Source organism: Leptopilina boulardi, unplaced genomic scaffold (assembly GCF_019393585.1).
Source record: "Leptopilina boulardi isolate dan_hultmark-lab unplaced genomic scaffold, ZJU_Lbou_2.1 LbouV2_354, whole genome shotgun sequence".
NCBI classification, from domain to species: Eukaryota; Metazoa; Arthropoda; class Insecta; order Hymenoptera; family Figitidae; genus Leptopilina; species Leptopilina boulardi.
Window position 1 is genome coordinate 1,090,748 of NW_026137923.1, and position 26,149 is coordinate 1,116,896.

General features: G+C 25.0%; 4 protein-coding genes across 9 annotated transcripts; 3 read left to right on the top strand and 1 right to left on the bottom strand.

Moving 5' to 3' along the window:
• Window positions 1-777: 777 nt before the first annotated feature.
• On the top strand, window positions 778-12,715 carry LOC127286434 (uncharacterized). Its single transcript, XM_051312860.1, has 19 exons — window positions 778-826; window positions 917-1,056; window positions 1,199-1,321; window positions 1,442-1,567; window positions 1,646-1,806; window positions 1,908-2,017; window positions 2,219-2,420; window positions 3,601-3,846; window positions 3,944-4,207; window positions 4,288-4,370; window positions 5,876-6,015; window positions 6,239-6,361; window positions 6,709-6,834; window positions 6,920-7,080; window positions 8,502-8,611; window positions 9,288-9,489; window positions 9,980-10,225; window positions 12,104-12,367; window positions 12,436-12,715. Exons 1-19 carry the CDS (start codon window positions 778-780, stop codon window positions 12,530-12,532), a joined length of 2,973 nt encoding a protein of 990 aa, XP_051168817.1. The 3' UTR covers window positions 12,533-12,715.
• A 296-nt stretch (window positions 12,716-13,011) lies between these two features.
• Window positions 13,012-17,364, top strand: LOC127286386 (fatty acyl-CoA reductase wat-like). Of its 2 annotated transcripts, XM_051312789.1 has the most exons (10): window positions 13,012-13,153; window positions 13,306-13,445; window positions 14,319-14,441; window positions 14,547-14,672; window positions 15,059-15,219; window positions 15,721-15,830; window positions 15,996-16,197; window positions 16,284-16,529; window positions 16,755-17,018; window positions 17,090-17,364. In XM_051312789.1, exons 1-10 carry the CDS (start codon window positions 13,105-13,107, stop codon window positions 17,184-17,186), a joined length of 1,518 nt encoding a protein of 505 aa, XP_051168746.1. In that variant the 5' UTR covers window positions 13,012-13,104; the 3' UTR covers window positions 17,187-17,364. The 2 variants fall into 2 exon arrangements, with proteins under 2 accessions (XP_051168746.1, XP_051168747.1); XM_051312790.1 differs by lacking the exons at window positions 16,755-17,018; window positions 17,090-17,364 and having other exon boundaries at window positions 16,272-16,407.
• A 5,338-nt stretch (window positions 17,365-22,702) lies between these two features.
• Window positions 22,703-24,667, top strand: LOC127286395 (putative uncharacterized protein DDB_G0286901). Of its 4 annotated transcripts, none has more exons than XR_007843739.1 (4): window positions 22,703-23,096; window positions 23,203-23,411; window positions 23,566-24,009; window positions 24,115-24,667. XR_007843739.1 is itself a non-coding variant. In XM_051312805.1 (4 exons), exons 1-4 carry the CDS (start codon window positions 22,956-22,958, stop codon window positions 24,320-24,322), a joined length of 855 nt encoding a protein of 284 aa, XP_051168762.1. In that variant the 5' UTR covers window positions 22,703-22,955; the 3' UTR covers window positions 24,323-24,667. The 4 variants fall into 4 exon arrangements, 3 of the variants coding, with proteins under 3 accessions (XP_051168762.1, XP_051168760.1, XP_051168759.1); XM_051312805.1 differs by having other exon boundaries at window positions 23,571-24,009; window positions 24,257-24,667; XM_051312803.1 differs by having other exon boundaries at window positions 22,866-23,096; window positions 23,637-24,009.
• Window positions 24,661-25,918, bottom strand: LOC127286396 (uncharacterized). Of its 2 annotated transcripts, XM_051312807.1 has the most exons (3): window positions 25,527-25,918; window positions 25,363-25,415; window positions 24,661-25,123 (listed from the first exon to the last, which is right to left on the bottom strand). In XM_051312807.1, the coding sequence occupies exons 1-3, from the start codon at window positions 25,790-25,792 to the stop codon at window positions 24,813-24,815; spliced, it is 630 nt and encodes a 209-aa protein (XP_051168764.1). In that variant the 5' UTR covers window positions 25,793-25,918; the 3' UTR covers window positions 24,661-24,812. The 2 variants fall into 2 exon arrangements, with proteins under 2 accessions (XP_051168764.1, XP_051168763.1); XM_051312806.1 differs by having other exon boundaries at window positions 25,363-25,918.
• Between the last annotated feature and the right edge of the window lie 231 nt (window positions 25,919-26,149).

The following is a 26,149-nucleotide window of genomic DNA, read 5'->3' on the forward strand; positions in this document are numbered from 1 at the left end:
TATTTGACAAACATTTTTCTTCGATTACTTCCATATATATATATAATATATATCAAAATGATAAATGATTATATTATTGATAAATAAATATTGTCAGTTCCGCGGTAATTGTTTATTTTTTTTTCCTCCATTTAAACATTTAATAATTGTAAATAAAAAAGTAAATTAATATGTTTGAGTATCGATAAAAGATTAGCATCAATATAAGGTTGAATGATGATTAAATAACCCTATTTAGTAATATCCACCTGCGCTAAATAGGGTCTATGACCGACTGTTGTGTCATATGGTCGAAATCTCACGGTTACACTGCAAAAAAAAAGGGATTCCACCCTTTCATGTCTTCTTCCCTTTATTCTAATAAGAGAATAAACAAAATATAATTTTTTTCATAAATCGATTTCGTTCTAATATTTCTTACTGATTTTGCAAATACACATTTTTACCTATTATACATATTATTTATTTATAGAAATATTTATAGAAATTTAAAAAAAATTGTATACAACTTTCGTTGATTTTTTATTCCAAATAAAATTTCATTAGTACAAATTCGTTTTTGTCTAATATACTATATAGTTGAAATGAAGAACAATTCAAATTAGATAAATGCGATTATGGATTTACACGTCATATATTTGAATATGTAACAATAAAAAATGAAAAATTCAATACTAATTTCCTTATTTGTAAGCCGAAAACTTTGAATATTTCAGTTACTTTTCAAATATCACGCAGTGATTGCATACCTTTGTTAATAATTAAACTTTTTTAATCATGTCTCAAATTCAACAATTTTATAATGATCAAAGTATATTTATTACAGGTAACAATATTTTATTTTAATGTTTATTTTAAAAGAATTTATTTTATTTTCTTAAATTTCTAAATTTTGTTATTATTTGTTAAATTACAGGAGGAACTGGTTTTATGGGAAAAATTTTATTGGAGAAACTTCTACGCGGCTTACCGAAATTAAAAAATATTTATCTTCTAATAAGACCAAAAAAGGGAAAAGAAATACAACAACGATTGGATGAATTTTTCAAATTAGAAGTAATTTTGTCAAATATTTGATAATAATATTTTCCTTTATATATATATAATAGAAAAAATAATGAAAAAAAAAAATTAAAAACACATTAAACATTTAATTAGATGATTAAATAAAATATTCAACCTATATTATTTATAACAGATATTTAATCCTTTGCGAGAAAAAGATCCATTTTTTGTGAAAAAAATTATACCACTAAATGGTGACGTTAGAAAATCGAATTTAGGATTATCACAAGAAGATCGTAAAATGCTTATAAATGAGGTAAGATTTATTTAATAATATTTTATTGCTTTTTTAGCAGGAAATTTTTATTTACACTTTGCAATATTTAAATTTTTTACATTCTAATATTGAATTTAAATTTTTTTTTTAAATTTTAAGGTATCTATTGTTATTCACGCGGCTGCAACAACAAAATTTGATGAACCATTGAAAGTAGCAGTGGATATTAATGTTAACAGTGTTGTAGAAATAATTAAACTTTGTCGAGAATTAAAAAAACTAAAAGTGAGTTTAATTCTGTTTTATTCAATAAAAAATGAAATAAAACTTGTTTCTTAAATTTTTAAAAATATTTTTGTAAAGATGGCTGTTTACGTATCGACAGCATTTATTCGCAATAATTCTTGTACAATTGAAGAAAAAATATATCCATTGCCTATGACTTATGAGGAGGTTCACAATACAGTCGATATAATAAATCGACGAAATTTATCAAGAGAAGATGAGGAACAATTTACTAAATTGTAATTTTATTATTTACAATTTTATAATATTTAAAATTTTTTGATTGACTTTAAAAAAACAAAAAAAATTAATTTACATTTTCTAAAATTTACTTTTACAGAATATTGGGAAATTTTCCCAATACGTATATTTTTACAAAATCAATTGCAGAAGGAATTTTAAATGAAGAAGCAAGAGACCTTCCATTTTGTGTCTTCAGATTTCCAATTGGTGAGGAGGAAAAATGTTTAATTTTTCGAAATATCGAAAATAATATAATTAATTGCAGAAATTGCTGATATTACGAATCCGGCATTCGATTTTTAAAAATCAAAATGACAGAAGTTTTTTAAAAATTCGACAGTATTGGCTTTAAACTCATTATATTATCTTTAATTTTCGGAGTTACCGCGATTTTGAATTTAATTTCAGCATCAGCAACTTATAAGGAACCCGTTACTGGATGGGTTGATACTATTCAAGGATTTAATCAACTCATGATGGGATTAGGACTAGGTGTTATACATACATTACTTTGTCCAGATAAAAATGAAGTTGTTTACATGGTGCCAGCAGATTTTGTGTGTAATGCTTTAATTGCTTCAATTTGGGATACTGAAAAAGAAATGAAAAGGTAATTCAGCCTCCTTAAACAAACTCACCCAGGTGAAAAAATTAACGTTACTAACGTTACTAATGTTACTGACATTACTAATGTTACTAACGTTAGTACCTATAAAAACATTAAAAGTTTCTAAAATACATTTTCACAGAAACTTTGCCACTACTTTCCCATTACCACTTTCACTTCCACTTAAACTTTTTATAATTTTCATTCCCATTTCCACTTATTCTTTTTCTAATTCTCATTCGTACTTCCATTCTCACTTCTACTCTTTCTAATTCTCATTCCCACTTCACTTCCACTTTTTCTAATTTTCATTCCTATTTCCACTTCCACTTTTTTATATTCATTGCCACTTCCACTTTTTCTAATTCTCATTCACACTTTCACTTCCACTTGTTCCAATTTTCATTCCCATTTCATCTTTTACTTTTTTATTTTCATTACAACTTTTTTATATTTTCACTCCCACTTCCATTCCTAATTTTTTAAATTTTCATTATCACTTTCACTTTTTCTAATTTCCATCCATGGTAATTAAAAAAAGTGGAAATGGTTGTGTAAATGGAAATTAGAAAGAGTTTTAGTCGAAATGGTAACAGCTAATAAAAATTAGAAGTGGAAAAAATGGGAGTAGAAGTGGGAATGAAAATTAGAAAAAGGGAAGTGGGAACAAAAATTAGAAAAAGTGAAAGTGGTAATGAAAATAAAAAAGTGAAAGTGGAAGTGAAAGTGGAAATGAAAATTAGAAAGAGTGGAAGTAGGAATGGAAGTGCGAATGAGAATTTGAAAAAGTGAAAGTGGAAACGGTAATGAAAATAAAAAAGTGGAAGTGATAATAGAAATGAAAATTATAAAAAGGGCTGGTAAGAACATTAAATACTTCCTGGTGGACGATTTTCGACAAGATTCTGCAAAAATACAATTTAGAAACATTTTCTTAATTTTTTTATATGTACTAACGTTAGTAACATTAGTAACGTTAGTAATGTTAATTTTTCTACCTGGGCAATTATTAGAAGTTGAAGAACTTTTTTAAAATATTTTTTTGAATAAAATATATTTAATCAAACAAGAACGATTACAATAGTAAAAGAAACATAAGTAGAAATTTTTTTTTTTTTAATCCAATATATTTTTACTTTTTCTATAAAATATATAGGCATAATTTTTTTTTTTTTTTTTACAGAACTTCAAAAACTGAAGTGCCCGTTTATAATTATGTAAATGGAAATGAAAATCCGCTTACTAAATTGGAATTTGAAAGAATTGCTTACACCACACATCCTCATTTACTTCCAACAAAGATGCTTTATTATCCTGAAATATTTATAGCTCAATCACCAAAAGTATTCGCTATTCTTAATTTTTTTCTTCATCTATTACCTGCTTTAGCTGGTGATATAGTTTATAGAATAATGGGCAAAAAACCGATGTAAGTTACAAAATAAAAAATGCCATTTATAATAATAATAATAATAATAAAAATAAAATCATTTATTTGGACAAATTTTATATTTTTTATATTATAGATTTTATAAAATCTATCAAAAAGGAGTGAAATTTTTCAAAACGACAGAATTTTTCTCAATGACAATTTGGACATTTGACAATAATAGAATTGAATCATTATGGGAGAAACTTTCAAATGATGATAAAGAATTATTTCCATTTGATATGAAGAAAATTGATTGGAGCGATGTTGTCCTGGCATATTGGAAAGGAGTCTTAAAATACATATTAAAAGATGATTTAAGTCCTGAAAATCGACGAAAAGCGGTTCGTCGATATTATATGTAAGATCATTTATTAATTTTATTTTTTTTCATATATATTATATAATATTTGTCATTATTAGAATTACTTTTTTTTACAGCTTACTAGTGATACACCGAACACTACAAGCTGTTTTGGCCACATTTATAATTTGGCTATTATGGAAAATATTTTGTGATCGAAGTTTATTATCTTAAAATAAAAAATTTAATTATTGTTTATAAATAAATTTTATACAAATTTTGATTCTCTCATACTAATTATAACTTAATATTTAGTTTTATATTAGTAAATAATAAAGTATGGAATTTTTTTAAAAAATATACCTCTAAATTTAAATTAGCACAAATTTTTAACTATTTTGAATTAGTGACTGCCTATATATTATTATGTAATTTTGGATAATATTGGATAATTTATTTTAACAATGAATTCGTAATTAAAATTTTTTTAACCAAAAAAATTTTAATGTTAGCAAAAAGTCCCAGTCACTAATTAAAATTTGTTAAAATTTTTATTAATTTAAATTCAGACATTAGACTGCGTTCACCTACTTATGTAAAATAAATGTTATTCATAAAATTAACAAAAGCATTTAATGAGGACACGGTGACAATATTTATACAGCTACCTTCCGTAAGTAGAAACTGACTTTTCTGTACAGACAACAAATGAAAACTTTAAATTATATACAATCTATGGAACCAAAGTTCAACTTAAGACTTCGATTCAAAATTATCTATTAAAATTGAATTTGTTATAAATTAATAATTTTTTTTATAAAAACTTTAAGTATAGATAAAATAAAAATTAATAATTGTAAATAAAGATATTGAAGTATATAAGAAATTAAAAGAAAACTCAAAAACTATTGAAAAATCTAATTTAATTTTAGGTTTGAAATTAATGATAGACAATTTATATAAAATTATAGTATGAATTCGTTTATATAATACTTTTGAATATGAAACATTTTCGTTTAAAAATTCACACATTAATTTATAACAATGCGTTAGAATTGAACAATCATTGTCGATCAGTGAAATTTGATACATTGTAAAGAGATCACACGCTAAAATTATTTTTAAAAACCAAGTTTTACAACAATGTTAGAAATTCAAAAATTCTTTGATAAATTTATTTATAACAGGTATATATATATATTAATTGTTATTAAAAAATATTTGTCTATAAAAACAAAATATTTATGTGCGAATTTAAATAAAAAATTAATAATAATTTATTGCTTAAATTGTATTTTAATTGAAGGTTAAAAACCAATGTCAACCAAAGTTGAGAATTTATTTATAAACACTTTTTAATATAATGTATTTTAAAAGATAAATTCACAAGTCAAATAAGTAACATTGCTTTGTATTTAAATTCATTATACAATCATTGTCGATCAGTGAAATTTGATACTTTGTAAGAAGGACACACAATTACATTTTTTTGTCTACTAACAAGTTTCATCAACATGTCGGAAATTCAAAATTTTTTTGAAGGACACAATTTTTTTATCACTGGTATTATTTCATTATTAAAAAAAACAAAAAATTTCTCTATAACAATATTAAAATTATTTATTCTTTGGTACAATTTTATTTTTGACAAAAAAAATATTCGAAAATATATTAAAAAAAAGTGATTTTTAGAAGTGATAAAAATTTTTTAATTTTACTCGTCAGGGGGAACAGGATTTATAGGCAAAATTTTGGTGGAAAAACTTTTACGAAGTTTACCGAAAATTGGAAAAATATATCTGTTGATGAGACCAAAAAAAGGAAAAGATATTCAAGAGAGATTTCACGAATATTTTAAAGCTGAAGTAAGTGTACATATTATAAATAAATATTGTAAACAGAATTATTCACATTTGAAGCTTGTGACAAGCTTGCACTGCAATATTGCAAAATCATGTCTCAAACTTACGTAATATCTGGGTTGTGTCTTATAATGAATTTTTCTCATTGTTTTCTGATGATAGCGCAAAAAGAATTTTTTTAGCAAAAACTTAAAAAATAAGATGTATACTTTTTATTTTTTGTCAGTTGTTTGATCCATTGAGGGAAAAGGATCCTTCTGTAATAGAAAAAGTAATTCCTTTAAGTGGAGATGTGACACAATCTTGTCTAGGTTTATCAGATGCTGATCGAAAAAAGCTGATAAATGAGGTATATTGGTTCATTCATTTTTTACTCTCTAAATTTGAATCAGTAAAAAAGTTCACCGATGTGAAATTAATTGTTAAATTTTAGCTATTTGAATTAGTTATTTTTCCTTAATTAATTAAAATAATTAAATAACTAATTTCACTGATTTCAAATATATAGCTGTTTATTGACTGATTTGACTACAATGACTTTAAAGAGTACACAGAAAATTAAAAGGCCTTAAAATAAGCTGCAACGCTTCTTATTTTAATGCCTTTTAATTTTGTGTGTAATTTTAATTAGTTGAATATTTCCATTTTTTATAATATTTAATAATTTAAAAAAAAAAATTCTTTTGTAATTTGAAGGTGTCGATTGTAATTCACTCAGCTGCCACTACAAGAATGAATGAACCACTCAATATAGCAGTGTCTAATAATATTTACAGTGTTCTGGAAATAATCAAACTTTGTCGAGAATTAAAGAAATTGAAAGTATGTGAATTTTTATAAAAACAAAAAAAAAAAACGATACGAAAAACAATATTTTGCTAAAATAGAAAAATGGATTATTTTATAGGTTGCTGTACACGTATCTACGGCGTTTATGTACAGTAATATTGAACGAATAGAAGAGAAAATATATCCAATGCCTATGACTTATGAGGAAGTTAAGAATGCAATTGAAATAATAAAGAGACTAAATTTGTCCAAAAAAGATGAGAAACAATTTACTAAAATGTATATACTAATTCAAAACAATGCGTTGGAACCTCGTTAAGGGAGTTTTTTTTAGTTAAACAATTTTTGAATAAGAGTTAATCCTATTAAAATATCTCTATTACAAACATCACGTTAATATATATTTTTACTTCTAAAATATCTTTTTAAAAAAATACCAAATTTTTAAAACCGTTATATATAGAAATATCCCCTTTAAGTAAACTTTGCAGTAAGTTGAAGAACTCTGGTAATTAGAATGTTAAAGAAATTCGTCATATATACCCAATCAAAAATTTACTCCTGGTCAGTACTGGGGCAGTACTGACAAGTAATGGGGCAGTACTGGCACCCAGTATTGGCGCCAGAGTTGGCGTAACTTTAGGATGATAACATTTTACCAGTATTCGCTACCAGAGTTGGCACCAGTACTGGTAACCACTGCTGGTTCAGTACTGGCCGAGTACTGGCAGTTTCGTAATTTATTGTATACGAAAAAAAAGCTTTAACTGTAACAGAAATAAGTTTCACTCCAGGTATACTTAGGAAAAAGTGTATGAAACTTTTAGTAACCCAACACAAATTAAATATTAATTAAATTAGTCAACTAACTAATTAATATTCTATTATATAAAATTGAAAACGCCAAGAATTTTTATTCTTTATTATAATATATATTGCAAATTATTATTTCAAAAAATCCAAAAATAAATATAAAAATATGTTTATTATAAAACCAAAGTTTTGAGAAAAAAAAGTATACGTAATTTTTTTGGTAGGTTTATATATTTTCCGGTAAAAATTTTTAAATTAAAATTTTTTTTTTAAAAGTATAATATTTATTTTTATATATAATATTTGCATCAAAATGAATTTTTGAAAAACTTTTTTAAGAAAGTAAAAGTTGTTTTTTGATTTTTAACAAGTGTTGTCAAGAAAATTTTTTTAAATTTTTATTTAAAAAGATATAAATTTTTTATAAACAAATTTATATATTTTTAGTATGATCGTTTAAAATTTTTTTTTTTTGGTTTACTGCATATCTGAAAACAATAAGAAAATCTTGCAAAATGTTTAAGGTTTGGTTTCAGGAAACTTTTCGTTTAAATAATTTTACCCACAGAAAAGCAAAATAAAATACATTTTAATGTTGAAAAATAAAATCAAGGTATAATACTGAAATTTTTGGTTGGGTATCGAGGTTCCACTGCCTATATTATATATAAATATTATATTTAAGTAATTGCAGAAATTGTTAAATCTTTTTTTTTAACAAAAAAAAAATATATTTTTGTCATTTAAGAATTTATTTCAGATAAATAAATTTATTTTGTAAAAAAATTGAATTATTAAATTTTTGCAACGATTTTACTTATATCTATTAATAAAATACGTTAAATTAAAAATTTAAACATAATATAATTAAAATTCTCATATTACAGATTATTAGGAGAATTTTCAAATACTTATCTTTTTACAAAAGCAATCGCTGAAGGAATAATAAAAGATAAAGCAACTGACCTTCCATTTTGTATTTACAGATTTCCTATAGGTAATTTATGTAATATATCATATAATTTCTGACTGATTTTACAAACCAACCAAAAATTTCAGTATTATACCAGAGTTGACTAATGGCGCAGTACAAAAAAAATTACGTATACTTTTTTTTCTCAAAACTTTGGTTTTATAATAAACATATTTTTATATTTATTTTTTGATTTTTTAAAATAATAATTTGCAATATATATTATAATAAAAAATAAAAATTCTTGGCGTTTTCCATTTTATATAATAAAATATTAATTAGTTAGTACTGCGCCAGTAGTAAATTTTTGATTGGGAATACTAGAATTCTGTTTCTGGTTAAAAAATTCTGGTCATATTTCTTCGGTTAATTTAACAAAAAAATTTTTCTAGTAAAAAATTGTTTTGTTACATATTATAAGATCTTACTAGAAATAAACCAAAATTATTTATAACTGGAATTCTTTAATTTTATTAATTATATTTTATATGACTAGAAATTTTTTAACCAGATGCATCTAGTAACATCAATTACTGTTTTTTCAATGTATATGATTAAAAATGTGATGAAAGATTGAAATCAAAAAATTTAATTTTATAATATATTTTTTATTTTACAATCTATACTTTAATCAATATAAGAAAGATTTTCCAACTTTTTTTTTTATAGAAATATAATATATTTTATTAATGTGTAATAGCATTGGCGACCTATAAAGAACCATTCGCAAGTTGGGTTGATGTTGCTCAAGGAATCAATCAAGGCCTAATTTGGACAGCAATGGGTCTCATACGCGTCATATTGGTTCCTGATTTAAAAGATCATCTTTACTTTGTACCAGCTGATTTTGTATGCAATGCTCTTATTGCCTCCGCTTGGGACGCTGGTAACAAAACAAATAAGTAATTTACTTTGTTACTTATATCAATAATCTTAAATTCAGAGTAGTAAAACAGCTGACAATTAATAAATGAAACTAGCTCGAAATTGACAAATCCGTGTATGTGAGCTCTCTTAATTTGAATCAGTGAAATTTCACTGGTGAAATAGCTAGAAGTCGGTTACTGAATCATTTAGTGAAATTTTCACTGAAAATCAGTCATATATCACTGATTGCCAGTGAAAATTTTACTAAATGAATCAGTCAATCTGTTTTACCCATTACCGATAATACAGATTGACTGATTCATTTAGTGAAATTTTCACTGTAAATCAGTGATATATGACTGATTTTCAGTGAAAATTTCACAAAATGATTCAGTAACCGACTTCTAGCTATTTCACCAGTGAAATTTCACTGATTCAAATTAAGAGAGAGGATAGGGAGAAAATAAATTAAGATCTTAATAACGCCCGAATTATTTAAAGTAATGTTAATGCTTTTTTTTACAGAAGATCGGATATCACTTTACCTGTATATAATTATGTAAATGGAAATAAAAATCCCCTGACTAAAGAAATATTTGAAAAACTTGTTCGTTCTTATGGTATTCAATATCTTCCAAGTAAGACCGTTTATTTTCCTGATGCAATTAAAGTTAAGTCAAAAAGAACATTTAATATTTTAAATTTCTTCGTTCACTTATTACCAGCTTTAATTGGTGATATTATTTTAAAGATATTAGGAAAAAAGCCTATGTAAGTATATCTAAATATACTCTCTAAATTTGAATCAGTGGAATTTCACTGGTGAACCAGTTATAAGTATACCACTGGTTTTATTCAGTGAAAATTTCACTGAAAATCAGTTATTTTCACTGAATGAAACCACTGGTATACTTATAACTGCCCAAGTAGAAATGTGCCACTGGCATAGTACTGACCCAACACTGCCAGTCAGTATAACGGTACTGACTGCCGTACTGGGCCAGTAGTGGACCAACCCTGGCTGGTAACGCTGTCCAGTACTGATTTTGTCCCGCTCACCAGTACTAACGTAGTACTAGAATAATACTGGCATAATACTGGCAAAGTACTCATCCGGACTTAAAATCTCACTTTTTTACAAAATGCTAAAACACGCTTTCCAATGCAAATTTCATCCTTATTAGCTTATTACTCCCATTTTTACCACGAACAGGTAATGTGAAGCCAATAATAGTTAATGTTATTTAGAATATATAAAATATTATTGACAATAAATAATTAAAATAATAATTATCATTTATATTAATTAAATTATTTTACAAAAAATAATTTGTGTTGTAAATTTTTTTATTTTTTTAAATTCATAATATTTAATTTTTTTTTACTTTGCACTTATACTTAATTTAATAATTATTTAATAATTGATATTACACATGAACAAATATTGTACTTATAACACTTAAAACTAAGAACGAAAAATCTCGCACGCATGGGGGATCGAACCCTAAACCCTTAGAACGCAAGTCAGATACGCATACCGCACAGCCGCGCTGGCTTGAAGTGCTGACTTGAAGTAGTTCACCTAATACAAAAGTTTTGATTTCAAAGTTTGTATTATCTATTGATCACGAAAATAAAATGAATTTATTCTTAAATTTTTTAAACTCACAAAATTTTTTCAATTTTTACAAAGATTTAATGAAATAAAACTGGATATCAATTTCAGTTAAATATTTTTAATAAATTATTTTTACCGTAAATAATATTAAAACAGACAAAAATGATTGATGAATTACATAATTAAAAATAAGTTAATAAAAGACGACTGTAAAATATGAATGGTGAAAAATTTTTTAAATTTAATATTTAATTATTAATAATATTTAAAAATTACAGTGAAAAAATTACATTTGCTTTATTTTTAAAACTATTAGAAAAAAATTCTCAACTTATTGTTATTGTATGCATGATAAATAACTTAATGCACATATTTCAATGAGTACTAAAATAACTAAAAAAACATAAATATATTTTATATAGGTATATAATAATACATTACAATTACATCCAAAATTTTGAGGGAAAGTATTCGAAAGAAATTAATATACATTTTTTTAAATAAAAAATCATCGTTTTCTACCTATTGGAATAATTTAAAGACTTTTTCATTTAATGTTTTTTATCACCGACATAGTACTGATTCGGTGTGAATGACAGTGTACTGCCAGTACTGGTTTTAATATTTTTTTACCTCCGACATAGTACTGATTCGGTGTATTAGTCAGTACACTGCCAGTACTGAAAGTCAATACCGACAGCCAGTATTGGATCAGTACCATGCCGGTGTTTAATTACGGCGAGCTACGGATATTTCTACTTGGGTGGTTTACCAGTGAAATTCCATTGATTCAAATTTAGAGAGTACTATTCGCTGTTAACTATATATTTTACCTACATAATAAATATAACGAGTTCGTATAACAAATAGTATATTATAATTTAAAATACAATACAACATTTTCATAAACTTTAAATTTGACAAAAAAAATAATTTACGCAAAATTGTTCTCTGAACTTTTCAAAGCATTGTGTATCCACATATAGGTATAAATAACATTATACAATTTATGATTCTTACAATATGTATAGATTTCACAAATTTTACAAAAAAGGAATGAAACTCTTAAAAAATGGAGAATTTTTTTTGGAAACAAAATGGTCGTTTGATAATAAAAATATTGAAGAATTATGGGAAAAACTGTCAGAAGTTGATAAAACTTTATTTCAATTTGACATGACGAATTTAGATTGGTCAGAAGTACTCATTGAAATGTGGAAGGGTGTTTTGAAATATATACTTAAAGAGAATATTACTCCAGAAACTGAGAAGAGAAGTCTTCGTCGATATTATACGTGAGACAATTTTTAAATAATATATTCCTATAACAAATTTCATTGTTGTAATAAATTTTCTATTTCAGATTAATGGCGATACATCGAACTCTTCAAGCTCTTTTTGTTACTTTCATAATTTGGCTTATATGGAAAATATTTTGTGGTTGCAACTTTTTTACATAATATAGAATTAATTATTAATTAATAATTAATTAATTGTTTAAACAAAGTGTAAACAAAACTAAACAATTTTTTTTGGCTTATGTCCCTTTTTTGATAGCTATGTTTTCTCATATTTTTTTTTTTCATAAAAAAAAAAGTATATTTTTTGCCGATTCATCGATGAAAAAAATTACCATAACAAATTGTCATACATCACTATACAGTTATTCAATCTTTTTTTGAAACTGAATCAAAATTACATTTTTAAAGTACACTAAATAGAAATTAATAATTAGTAATGAATATATTTAAACGAATGTACATATTCAAATTAAAACTAATAAATATTATTGAGGAAACTGTAATTTAATTAAAGCTTCGAAATTAATTATACTAAGCTCATAAATTATTGAAAATTTATTTATAAAACTTTTGAATATGAATCATTTTAAATGAAAAATTCACACGCCCATTCAATAACAATGATTTTTGTTAGAATTTAACAAATCATCATCGTCGATCAGTCGAACTTTGATTCTTTCGCAAGTAGATCACATACTTAAATTTTTTGCCTAGAAACAAATTTTACAAAAATGACGGAAATTCAAAAATTTTTTGATGGACACAATTTATTTATCACAGGTATTATTGTTATTTCATTATCGAGATTAAAAAAAAAATGTTTTCTATAACAATATTACAATTATTTATTCTTTGATTGAATTTTTTTTTTAAAACAAAAGAAAAATGATTTTTATAAGTATAATAACAAATTTTCAAAATTAACTACATAGGAGGAACAGGATTCATTGGTAAAATTTTGTTGGAAAAGCTTTTACGATCTTTACCAAAAATTGGAAAAATATATCTCCTGATGAGACCGAGAAAAGGAAAAGATATTCATGAAAGGTTTGACGAATATTTTAAAGCAGAAGTAAGTATTATGTTGTTAATTAATAAATTAAAAATTTATAACATATCTGCAGCCACAATAAATATTCTTTTTATTTAATTTAATTTTATGTAGAACTTTTTTAATTAAACTTTGATGTTAGGGCTTTTGGTCTTGATATTGAGTAATTTTATAAATTTTAAATTACTCAATTTTAAGCTCACAGTAAACTTGGTTGTATCTTTTTCTATTGCAACGTTTTTATGCACATAAGTTATATCAAAAAGAGATCGTTTTGTGTATCATTTTTAGAAATGATACAATATAGCCGAGCTTTTTAGAAGGTAGATGGCAGCACTCATCTATTTTCTTTCTTTAAATTTTTTCTGAATCGTTTTTATAAAAAGCAAAACTGCCATCTACCTTCTAAAAAGCTAGGCTATATTGATTTTATCGACAAATTTTTTCTCATGCATTTTAGGTAATGCTTTTTTTATAAGCTGTCACTTTTTAATTATCGAATTGCACATTGTCTTTGATTTTCTGTTATTTTCATTTTCAAATTAAATAGTGAAATGGTCTCCGCAATTGTACTATTACCAAAATATCTGAAAAAATTCGTTTAATTTTGAGTCGATTCAATTCGGCCATGATTGATATAAATTGATTAAATTTTTTGCATCAAAAAATGAGACCGTTTCGTGTATCATTTCTAAAAATGATCTCTTTTTGATATAACTTATGTGGATCAAAACGTTGCAAAGATTTGATGCAATTTTTGGTCTCAATTTGATACTTTTAGGAAAACTGTGAGGCCAAAGGTAGCAACTCCAAACTTTTATTCTTTTTATTGTTTTTTTGTTTGTGCGGAAGATGTATCTTTTAGAAAAAAAATTATTTTTTATTTTTAAACAGTTGTTTGACGTTTTGAAAGAAAAGGATCCTAATGCAATAAAAAAAGTGATTCCTTTAAGTGGAGATGTGACAAAACCTGATTTAGGTTTATCAAATGCAGATCGTAAGAAGCTCATAAATGAGGTAGAGTAAAGGCACTTTTATACGAAAAATTCTAATTTATTATACTGTATTTTAAAATATTTTTAATTTAAATAATTTTAAATATATTTTTATGTGATTTGGAAGGTATCGATTGTAATTCACTCAGCTGCTACTACAAAATTTGATGAACCTCTCAATGTGGCTGTGTCTATTAATGTTAACAGTGTTATAGAAATAATCAAACTTTGCCGAGAATTAAAAAATTTAACAGTAAGTTTAATTTTATTATACCTATTATTTTTATTATTATTATTATTGTTATAGTATTATTTTATTTATTAATTTTTTTGTCATTCTTCATTAAATATATTTCTAAAAATATCAAATAAAATTCAGCAAATGTGTCAATAAAAACCATATTAAATAAATATAATTCATAAGTGTAATATTTATAAAATCAAAATGGATTAAAATAATAAGCGTTGCAGCTTATTTTAATACCTTTTATTTTTCTGTGAGAAAAAATGGCGCTAATGTATGCAAAAAGTGTGACATAGGGGAGGGGGGGGTCTAAAATAGTCAAAAATAGTATGACGTAATTTATGAACGGCCCCTATTATAAATTATTAAAATTTTAAATAAAATTTTTTTTGTAGGTAGCTGTACATATATCTACAGCATTTATTCAAAGTACTCTTGAACGAATAGAAGAGAAAGTATATCCAATGCCTATGACCTATCAGGAAGTTAAGAATGCAATTGAAATAATAAAGCGACGAAATTTGTCTAAAAATGATGAAGAAGAATTTACTAAAATGTAAACTAACTTTAATCTAGTCTTTTATTAACTTAATTGTTATATAATTGAGCCACCGCGTACAGTAACCGCAAATGCGCTCGGGCTGTCTGGCCCAAGCGCAATATCTACTTCGAGTTGCGCGGTGTAGGCCAATTCTAGTGTTCTTATTGGCCAAATCTCGTTCCCACCACTCAATTCGTAGTAGATATTGCGGCTGGGCCAGACTGCCCGAGCGCATCTGCGGTTATTGTACGCGGTGGCTCAATTGTTATATAATTGTTTCTGTTTTTTGAATTGATTGAAGAAACGAAACATAAAGCTTTAAGAACAAAGTTACAAATTCTTAATAACTTCCAAATACTCAAATTCACTCAAGAATTTGATATTTTCGAGAACTTGATAAATAACAAGAATATTTAAGGTTGATAATATTAATATTATACATATATATGTACAATATTTGGAATTACTATAAGTATTTATAAAATGTGTTTCAAATGTAATTGGAATTCATTTCAGATTATTAGGAGACTATCCAAACACTTACGTTTTCACAAAATCAATGGCTGAAGGAATAATAAATGAAACAGCAAATGACCTTCCGTTTTGTATCTATAGATTTCCAATAGGTAATTTATATAGTAAAATATAACTTCTATAATATATTTTATATTAAGTAATTTTATTAATTCTGGGAATTTCATATGGGTTTTTTTAATACCTCAATATTGAGATATTATTTCGTGCTTCTTGGGTATTGTTTATAAAAGAAATTTTTCAATTTTTTTTTATAGCATTGGCAACTTATAAAGAACCATTCCCAGGCTGGGTTGATGTTGCTCAAGGACTTAATAAAGGTCTTATGTGGTTAGCAATGGGAATTGTTCGCGTCATATTGGTTCCTGATTTAAAAGATCATGTTTACTTTGTACCAGCAGATTTTGTCGGCAATGCCCTTATAGCTTCTACTTGGGATGCTGCCAATAAAAGAAACAGGTTAATTATTTTCATTTATTATGTATTTACTTGAGTACCTATTTTAAGTAAAAACTGAAAATTTAATTTTAAAGAATTTTTTAAAGAAATACTACTACTACACTATCAGTGTATAATTATGTAAATGGAGAAGAAAATCCCCTTACTAAAGAAACATGTGAAATAATTGCTCGCACTCGTGGTCCTAAACATCTTCCAAGCACAGCCGTTTATTTTCCTGATGCAACTAAAGTCAAATCAAGAAGAACATTTAATATTTTAAATTTCTTTGTTCACTTATTGCCAGCTTTAATTGGTGATATTATTTTAAAGATTTTAGGAAAAAAACCTATGTAAGTATATTTAAATACTATTCATAAATTTTAACGCAAACTTGACGTGAATGACAAGATTTTTTAAAAAAACGTTATTTTCTGAACTCTTGAAATATTTTATTGTTAAAATCCAAAATATATTATAGATTTTTTTTTTTTTTTAATAAAAAAATTCACATTATGAAAAATTGTTTCTAAATGAATAAATAACAACAAGTTGTTTAATTGATTTTTATTTATTAGGCTCCATGAAATTTACAAAAAAGGAATTAAACTTTCTAAAAGCTTGGAATTTTTTATGGAAACAAAATGGTTATTTGAGAATAGAAACATTGAAGAATTATGGGAAAAACTTTCACAAGATGATAAAATATTATTTCCATTTGACATGAAAAATTTAAATTGGTCGGACGTACTTGTAGAAGTGTGGAATGGTGTTTTAAAATATATAATTAAAGATGATATTAGTCCTGAAAGGAAAAGAAAAAATCTTATTCGATATTACAAGTGAGACAACTTTTATACAATTAAATGTTATTTTTAGCGATTTTCATTTTATCATAAATTGTCGATTACAGATTAATGGCGATACATCGAACTCTCCAAGCTCTTTTTATTACCTTTATAATTTGGTTAACATGGAAAATATTTTGTGGTCGCAGCTTTTTTTCATAAAAATGTAGTAACTTACAATATAAAGGAAGAAAAGTTTAGTTACTTTTTAATTCATCGTTTTTAAATTAAACAAAATTATTTTGAATCGATATTACATTTGTTATTAATTTTTTCATAAAATTCTCTTATCATTTTGTTTCAACTTTTCGAATAAAATATAAAGATTTTTTTGGAAAAATTGTTCTGCTTTTTCCACTAGAGAATAACAATCCAGATATATCACGTAAGCTTCAAATGTCCAACCTGACCGAGAGCTTGCACGGTAACCAAAAGATTGCAATGTAAAGTTACTGCAAAGCTTGCACAATAAGATTATCGCAAGATTGCTTAGTAAGATTACACGGTAATATTGTAGCAAGGTTGGTGCAAGGTTGCCAAATAACCTTGCTTTGAACCGGAGAATTTTTTTTTAATGTTTCGTCTAATTTATATTATTTTATTATATAAATTAGACGAAACACTAAAAACAATTTTTAAGTCATGCACATTAATAATTATGCTATTAATTATTAAAAATATTCTTATAAAGCTATAGATGATAAATTTGAAATTCATTAAAGAAATATATGCGATCTCGTTAGGGGAAGAATATAAAATTTTATGTCACCCTCCATATATGAACATTCATATTTATACAGTGATCTGCTTTTTTATCTTCAGCATATCAAAAGGTATTTGAAATAATGCGACTGATTAACTGACAATTGTAAGTTGTAGGATCAAGGGTTCGAACATACACATTTACATTTATGTGAACCAACACCTGTCGCAGTAAGGTAACGTGACATCACGTCACGTGAACTCATGAACCCTATAAATGCCCCTCGACCTCATACCATTCTTGAATTTTCTGCGACCTATAATCATTAGCTGTAGTCATATATTATATTGAAATTCATCATTTTCAAATACAACACACACACACACACACACACACTGTAAATTGTTTCCAAATTATTTCAATAAACTACATTTTATTATATTATGTGTTTAAGTATTTCAAAAAAAAATTATGAAAGCGACTAAAAAATCTTAGCCTCTATAAATATAGAAAAATGATTTTTTTAATTACAAAAAATGTCTTAAATTAAATCAAAATAAATTTAGTGATGATGCATAATTAATAAAATATTTTTAAATTAAAAATATTTTTACATGATTCAAATATAGATAGGATATGTTTTATATTTTATTTGAAATGCAAATAAAAAGAGGCAAAAAAAATATATACATTAGATCAAAATTTCTAAAAAGGATTACGTAAAATTAACAAATATAATTTTCCATGTTAAATAATTTTTTTGAATTCTACTGTGACCAAAATAAGTTTTCGTAAACATTATAGAACAAAAAAAAAAAAGATTATTCGTTAATATTACAAACAAATGAAATTTTTAGCAAAAAAAATTTCTGTATATCCAGTGGACAAATTTTAGAACAAAAAATAGGATTTTCTTATCTATTTTAAAAATAACAATTTTGTGAAATCAAAAATTATTTTTCATACTTTCATTCCAAGACGAGAAAAACCTTCTTCTTTTTAAATTTGTCAATTGGATTTGGAGATAATTTTTTTTTTTTTAATTTAAGACAGCTTATAAATTTCAATTGTTTATATAACTTTAATAATTTTTTTTTTTTGGTCTAATATTTTTAGAAATTTATTTTGATTACAGTAGTAGTAAAGAAAAACGATTTAACAATTACTTTTTGAAAATTTTAGTTGATCCTTTTGAGAAATTCTGACCCATATATTTTGGTTTGAAATGAAAAAGAAAATAAATTTATAAAGTGTGTGGTGTTTATTAAAGCAAACATGTATAATTGCAAGTGCGTGGTAAAGTTAGTGACTTTTGTTGCTATTTAAACGCAATAATATATACATTACAGGACAAAAGTTTGTTCATATACACCTTGGGAAAATGACATCGAAGTGTGCAGGTCGCGTGCCTACATTTAGGATTCATGTGAATCTGTTCCACCCTTATAAATAGTACGCGTAGTCACGATTTCGTGACGCCTTCTGTTTGACAACTTATAGGTAAAGTTATCTCATCAAGTCGTCACGAGGACGCTATATATATATATATATATATATATATATATATATATATATACATCTCCACCCCATAATACATCCCACTCAATAATCGCCATATGTAGACTTTTTTCACCTTTTCGCAAGAAACTGCATTCAAAACTTTAATAAGAACCAAAAAAAAAAGTAGGTAAATGTTGCACAGAGATTCATGTTTTATTTCTAATTAGATTATAAACAAATCCCTTACATACACGGAGAAAAAAGATTTCTTTTATAAAGTAACTTTTACTACTTTCAGAGTAAAACTGGACCAACTCGAAGTTTCTGCGCATCTCTGGCAATTTTTACTCCAAAAATAGTAAAATTTACTCTAGAAATAGTAAAACTTACTACGGAAACAGTAAAATTTACTACAGAAATAATAAATTTTACTATTTTTGGAGTAAAAATTGCCAGAGATGCGCAGAAACTTCGAGTTGGTCCAGTTTTACTCTGAAAGTAGTAAAAATTACTTTTTCTTTTTCTCCGTGTATATACACAGAAAATTAAAAGGCATTAAAATAAGCTGCAACGCTTATTATTTTAATCTAATTTTGCTTATTTTAATCCATTTTGGTAATAAAATAAGAAAAATTGGATTAAAATAATAAGCGTTGCAACTTATTTTAATACCTTACAATTTTCTGTGTATACTTTCCTTGCAAAATATTCTTAATAGTGATTTTTTATATTTAATTCAAATAAATTTATTTATTTAAAATAATTTTGATAAAATAATTTTATCTACTAAAAATTTAATTAAAACAACTTTATCTATACTATCTATACTTGTAGTTTCAATTGAAAATTTATCTTATTTAAATTTAATATAAGACACTTGGTATCTATATTGGATTCGCTATTTCGACATTTGAAAATGTGGCATCAAATTCGTAATTATCGACCCCGAAAACACCTAGATATCAAGTGTTATAAAAAAGTAAAAAATTTTAAAACAAGTTTCATCATTTTCCATTTAAGGGTTGTTTTTACCCCTAAAAACCGTAAATGACTTGATCTAGAAAAACAGACAAATACAGGTATTTTTTTGGCCCTACATTCCGAAAATGCTTGATTTTTTCTTGTGTGCAAAAAAATTTTAATTTTGTCGAACAATGTTATACATAAAATAAAAATAAGTATAATATAAATTTTCTGTTACGAAAATGAGTACAATAAAATGTTCTATAATATTTTTAAAACATTATGAAAACTGCCAATTGTGATCTCTTGTAAATGGGCAGTGGTCAATAGTACATTCTACATTAATATTTAACATGGTAGCTTCCCTTTATTTTCCATATTCCCCATGTGTCTATTTCTCCATTCCATGCACCCCGACCTCTTGACCATAGTTTACTCCTAGTGTTATTTAAATTACAAATCAATACTGTATTCTCCGTTCAAAGTTGTTTAACACATCTTGCGAATTATATATACATAATATATAATACGATACGTATTGCATTTGAGAAATATTTTCTTTAGATTTAAAAAATTAATGATAAAATGTTCTTCCTTTTTTTTAAATATTATTCATTTTTTATTAAAACTATAGAAAATAAATATTACTTTGTCAAAAATGAGAAAAGTAATTTACAAAATTTGACACGTCATAACATTACAATTCAAAAAACACGTAAAATCAGTATAGACCAACTTCAAGTTAGGACAGAAGGACAGACTTAAATCTACTATTTATTTAAATTTAAACAACACATATTACCTACAAAAAAAACTACTAATTCAACCTAAATTGCAGTAGACTAAGAACAATCAATTTTATTCCATTTTTTTGAATAGAATGTTTTCCTGGAAAATGAAAAAATTCTTTACAAATTCAAATAAAATTAATCAGCATGTCTCTATTATTTTTTTACCTTAAAACAACACGTAATACCTTCAAAAAAACCTACCAATTGAACCTAAAATGCAGTAGACTAAGAATAATCAATTTTATTCCGTTTTTTTGAATAGAATGTTTTCCTGGAAAATGAAAAAATTCCTTACAATTTCAAATAAAATTAATCAGTATGTCTCTATTATTTTTTTACCTTAAAACAACACGTAATACCTTCACAAAAATCTACTAATTGAACCTAAATTGCAGTAGACGAAGAATAATCAATTTTATTTCGTTTTTTTGAATAGAATGTTTTCCTGGGAAATGAAAAAATTCCTAACAAATTCAAATAAAATTAATCAGCATGTCTCTATTATTGTTTTACCTTCAAACAACACGTAATTCCTTCAAAAAAACCTACCAATTGAACCTTAATTCCAAGAGAATAAGAACAATCAATTTTATTCCGTTTTTTTGAATAGAATGTTTTCCTGGAAAATGAAAAAATTCCTTACACATTCAAATAAAATTAATCAGCATATCACTATTATTTTTTTACCTTCAAACAACACATATTACCTACAAAAAAAACTACTAATTCAACCTAAATTGCAGTAGACTAAGAACAATCAATTTTATTCCATTTTTTTGAATAGAATGTTTTCCTGGAAAATGAAAAAATTCTTTACAAATTCAAATAAAATTAATCAGCATGTCTCTATTATTTTTTTACCTTAAAACAACACGTAATACCTTCAAAAAAACCTACCAATTGAACCTAAAATGCAGTAGACTAAGAATAATCAATTTTATTCCTTTTTTTTGAATAGAATGTTTTCCTGGAAAATGAAAAAATTCCTTACAATTTCAAATAAAATTAATTAGCATGTCTCTATTATTGTTTTACCTTCAAACAACACGTAATTCCTTCAAAAAAACCTACCAATTGAACCTTAATTCCAAGAGAATAAGAACAATCAATTTTATTCCGTTTTTTTGAATAGAATGTTTTCCTGGAAAATGAAAAAATTCCTTACACATTCAAATAAAATTAATCAGCATATCACTATTATTTTTTTACCTTCAAACAACACATATTACCTTCAAAAAAACCTATCAATTGAACCTAAATTGCAGTAGACTAAGAATAATCAATTTTATTCCGTTTTTTTGAATAGATTGTTTTCCTGGAAAATGAAAAAATTCCTTACAATTTCAAATAAAATTAATCAGCATGTCTCTATTAGTTTTTTACCTTCAAACAACACGTAATTAATTCAAAAAAACCTACCAATTGAACCTTAATTGCAGTCGACTTAGAATAATCATTTTTATTCTATTATTTCAGAAAGAATGTTCTCCTGGAAAATGAAAAAATCCTTTATAAATTTAAAATAAATATCCAATTTTATTCTACTGCTATCAAAAGTAACCTGCGCCAGCGCGCGAAGTTTGGTATGTAATTTTTTTTTTAAAGAAAATTTTTTTTTTTAAAGATACCAATTCCGAAATTTGGTAATACACTTATACAACTTTGGCAAAAATGAGAAAAAGAATTTTTAAAATGTGACACAAATTTGACACGTCATAACATTACAATTCAAAAAATACGCGTGAAATCAGTAAACACCAACTTCAAGTTAGGACTGTTGGACAGACCAAGCATTTTATTATTATATATAATATTTTATTTTTTGACAAATAATTTAAAAAATCCTTTTTCATTTTTTAAATATATATATGTCTCGAGAAACTCGATGAGTTGGTTTCTGACTTCAAGTTGATTAAAACGATCGCTTTTTTTATAATTATTTTTTCCCCCTTTCGTTTATTAAATATTTATAATATGTCTTGTTGTCGAAGGAACAGTAATGACAAAAATCTTGAAAAACACAGTTATGACGATCAAAATGAAAAAAATATGGAAAAAAATGTACAAAATAACCCTAATTATTATGATGCAAAATGTCAAAATCTAGGAAAACAGGTATTTTCTTTCTCATAGTTATATAATAATTTTTTTTTAAAACCTAGTTTATTTATTTATAATTTTATTTGTATTATTTCAAAATAATTAATTATTATTTATATAGGAACTAAATAATAATGGAATTGAAAATTCGACACGATTTTCAATTAGAGTAATGGAAGCAATGCGTTCTCTTCAACGAAATAATAACGATAAATCCTTGCCCTCATCAAATATCAAGGATATAGCGGAATATATAAAAGCAAATTATAATTTTGATGGAGACCTTGACGCTCAGGTGCAAACGGTCTTGTCACGAATTTGGCGTCAAGGGTTAGTCAAGAATGTTGAACAACACTTGATATTTAATTCTTTATGAACAAAAATAATAGTTACTAATTTATTTTTTTTTTAATAAAAAAAAATATAAAAAGAATTTGTCTTAAAAATAATAATTATTAAAAATTATAATCAATAATAATTAAAGCGTAGATTTACAATGAAAATCAACAAGAACGATTACATTCTGATGGGTCCATTTGCTACATGTCTAAATAGGGTTCATAATTTTTTAACTTCTCAATCATCGTGCAAGAGAAAATATAAATCAAGATCTGAATCAAGATGTTCGAAAAAGCGAAAAAAGGAAAAAAAATCTAAGAAAAAACGAAAAAATAAAGAATGTATAAAAATAATTTCAGATCATTCTGAACCAAAAGAAGAAAATTTGACAGAAAATAATATATCATCAAAAAGTCAAAAAAAACATTTTTCTATAGATAGAAGTAGATCTTCCTTAAGAAAAGAGGCTCAAGCATCCTCAAAAAATCAAAGTAAACATCGACTTAAAAAATTGAAAAGTTCACAAAAAAGGAATCGTTCAGCAGAAAAATCAGAATGTGGATGTGGACGTACTCATAACAACAATGAGGTGTTGTATTTTTTTCTTTTTCACTTATAATCATATTTTATTATTTATATTAAAATTTAAATTTAAAAAAAAATTTAATTACATAAATATTATAATTATTAAAAGATTGACGAAGATTTTCAATCAGCAAATTCGCCTAACACTTTTGTAACATGCCAAGAATTAAATACAGGACGTTTGATAGCTCAAAATAAAATTTTAAACAGCGTTTCTAATCTAAACAACAAATTTTATAATTCCTCCCCAGAAATGGATGAAAATTCAACAAATTCTGAAGAAGAAAATTCCAGTGACAGTGTTTATCAAGAATTGAAATCGAAAAAAATTAAACATCATAGTTCCAATAATAAAGATTTGAAAAAATGGATCAAACATTGTCGACAGAAATGTCCTCGTAATTGAAAAATATAATAAAATTTCAATAATCTACAAAATATTCATTAAAATTACAAGACAAAAAAAAGGAAGAAATAAAAAATTCATCAAACATAGAGAAATATATAAAACATTATACAAAAAATGCAAAAAAAGAACAAAATCGTAAAATTATACCCAAAGGAAAATATAAAAAGAAAAACGAATATAGAAATTAAAAAGAAATTATACAAACGTAAAAATAAAAATTAATTGCCTAAAAATATACTCTCAATAAGTTAAAAAAAACGGACAATTTTATTTCTTTCTAGAATATTATAATTTGGATAACAAATAAATTTTGTAAAATAAAAAGTAATACAATTAACTCGAATTTTAAACAAATTAAAACAAATTAAAAAATTGAAAATTGTTCTTAGTACATATTATTAAAAATTTCTTGCTTTTCTTTTCTTTTTATTTGTTTTTTGTAAACTTTTGCCTTTAACGTATTTTGATAAACTTTTTCCATTTTTCGATTTTAACAGTCGTTTTGTTTTAATTTTTTTCATATTATTAGTAGATTTAGATTTGATATTTTTTTCAGTTTTAGTTTTTTCTATATTTCCACCGCCTGGAAAGAGACAGAGATTTGAAGAGACACGAAGCATTTGTCCTTTGTCATCAGTTGGTACCAAAAATCCCGAATTCACTCCAAAAGATAGTGCTTTGCATACATATTTTCTTGATATATTTCGCCCTGGCAAAATTTGCAAGAATGTCAATTCGTTTTATTTTTATTTTCACAAAACGTGAATAAAAATAATCTTATTTGTTCATTTTACTAAAATTTTATTTAAAATCTATAATAATGCCGAATTAGAAAAAAATAATATTTACAAGTATAATAATCATTAAAATAATAATAATGATAATAACAATAATAGGCATTGAAAATTACTAATTAATTACCTAATGAGAAGTTTAAAATATTTATACCTTCACTAACGGCTTTTGCATAATCTTGAACGATATTTTTTAAAATTGTCGGTCTGTAAAATTGAGAATTTAATATTTCCTGTTGATTATAATAATTGAAAGGCAAATACGAAAGAGTATTATTTGTTAAATTGTAATCTAAAATTGATTTTGGTCTCGAATACTTTTTTTTCGGACGTTTGGGATAAATATTTCCAGGCTGTCTTCTTAAATGAGCACGATGAAAATTATTTCTAGCATTTTTTCGATGTTTTCTTCTATTATGAACATTAGAAACTTGTGACAAATATTGATAAACTAAATCAGAAACTTTTTGCTTTTGATCTTCTATTTTTTGTGGGAATTTTTTCGTTTCACAATGTCTCGCTTCTGTTAAACAATTTTTCCTTTTTTTATATTCACTATTTTTCTTGTGTCCTCTCAAATCCATATCAATAAATTTTTTTTTATTTTTATTTACATTTTATTTCACTTTATTTTTGTTTTCTTTTATTTTTACATTGCTATGAATTAGTTTTAAAATAGAATTTCAACATAATAATTTTGACACTAAAAATAATTTTATTACTTGAAAATAGTTATTATTTATTTTACACTTTTGTCACTTGTTTTTTTTTTTACTATTGAAAACAAATTGTCATGAAATTACAATTTATTTATTGTAAATAAATAATTTTAAACACATTTTTTTCACACATAATGTTGTTTTTTTGCATTTTATTCGAATTTTCTTTGAGATTCGATAAAGAAAATAGTCCCGCGCATAATGTAATATTTGATTTGAATG

Bases quoted from the DNA above. Each gene is read 5' to 3' on its own strand.
- LOC127286396 (XM_051312806.1), bottom strand. From the start codon at position 25,792: ATGGATTTGAGAGGACACAAGAAAAATAGTGAATATAAAAAAAGGAAA. The intron at 25,124-25,362 runs GTATAAATATTT...AAATTTTGCCAG, and splicing joins TGCAAAAGCCGTTAGTGAAG to GGCGAAATATATCAAGAAAA.
- LOC127286386 (XM_051312789.1), top strand. From the start codon at position 13,105: ATGACGGAAATTCAAAAATTTTTTGATGGACACAATTTATTTATCACA. The intron at 13,154-13,305 runs GTATTATTGTTA...TTAACTACATAG, and splicing joins ACACAATTTATTTATCACAG to GAGGAACAGGATTCATTGGT. The intron at 16,530-16,754 runs GTAAGTATATTT...TTTATTTATTAG, and splicing joins ATTTTAGGAAAAAAACCTAT to GCTCCATGAAATTTACAAAA.
- LOC127286395 (XM_051312802.1), top strand. From the start codon at position 22,956: ATGTCTTGTTGTCGAAGGAACAGTAATGACAAAAATCTTGAAAAACAC. The intron at 23,097-23,202 runs GTATTTTCTTTC...TTATTTATATAG, and splicing joins GTCAAAATCTAGGAAAACAG to GAACTAAATAATAATGGAAT. The intron at 23,412-23,570 runs GTTAGTCAAGAA...ATTAAAGCGTAG, and splicing joins TCACGAATTTGGCGTCAAGG to ATTTACAATGAAAATCAACA.
- LOC127286434 (XM_051312860.1), top strand. From the start codon at position 778: ATGTCTCAAATTCAACAATTTTATAATGATCAAAGTATATTTATTACA. The intron at 1,057-1,198 runs GTAATTTTGTCA...TATTTATAACAG, and splicing joins ATGAATTTTTCAAATTAGAA to ATATTTAATCCTTTGCGAGA. The intron at 6,016-6,238 runs GTAAGTGTACAT...ATTTTTTGTCAG, and splicing joins ACGAATATTTTAAAGCTGAA to TTGTTTGATCCATTGAGGGA.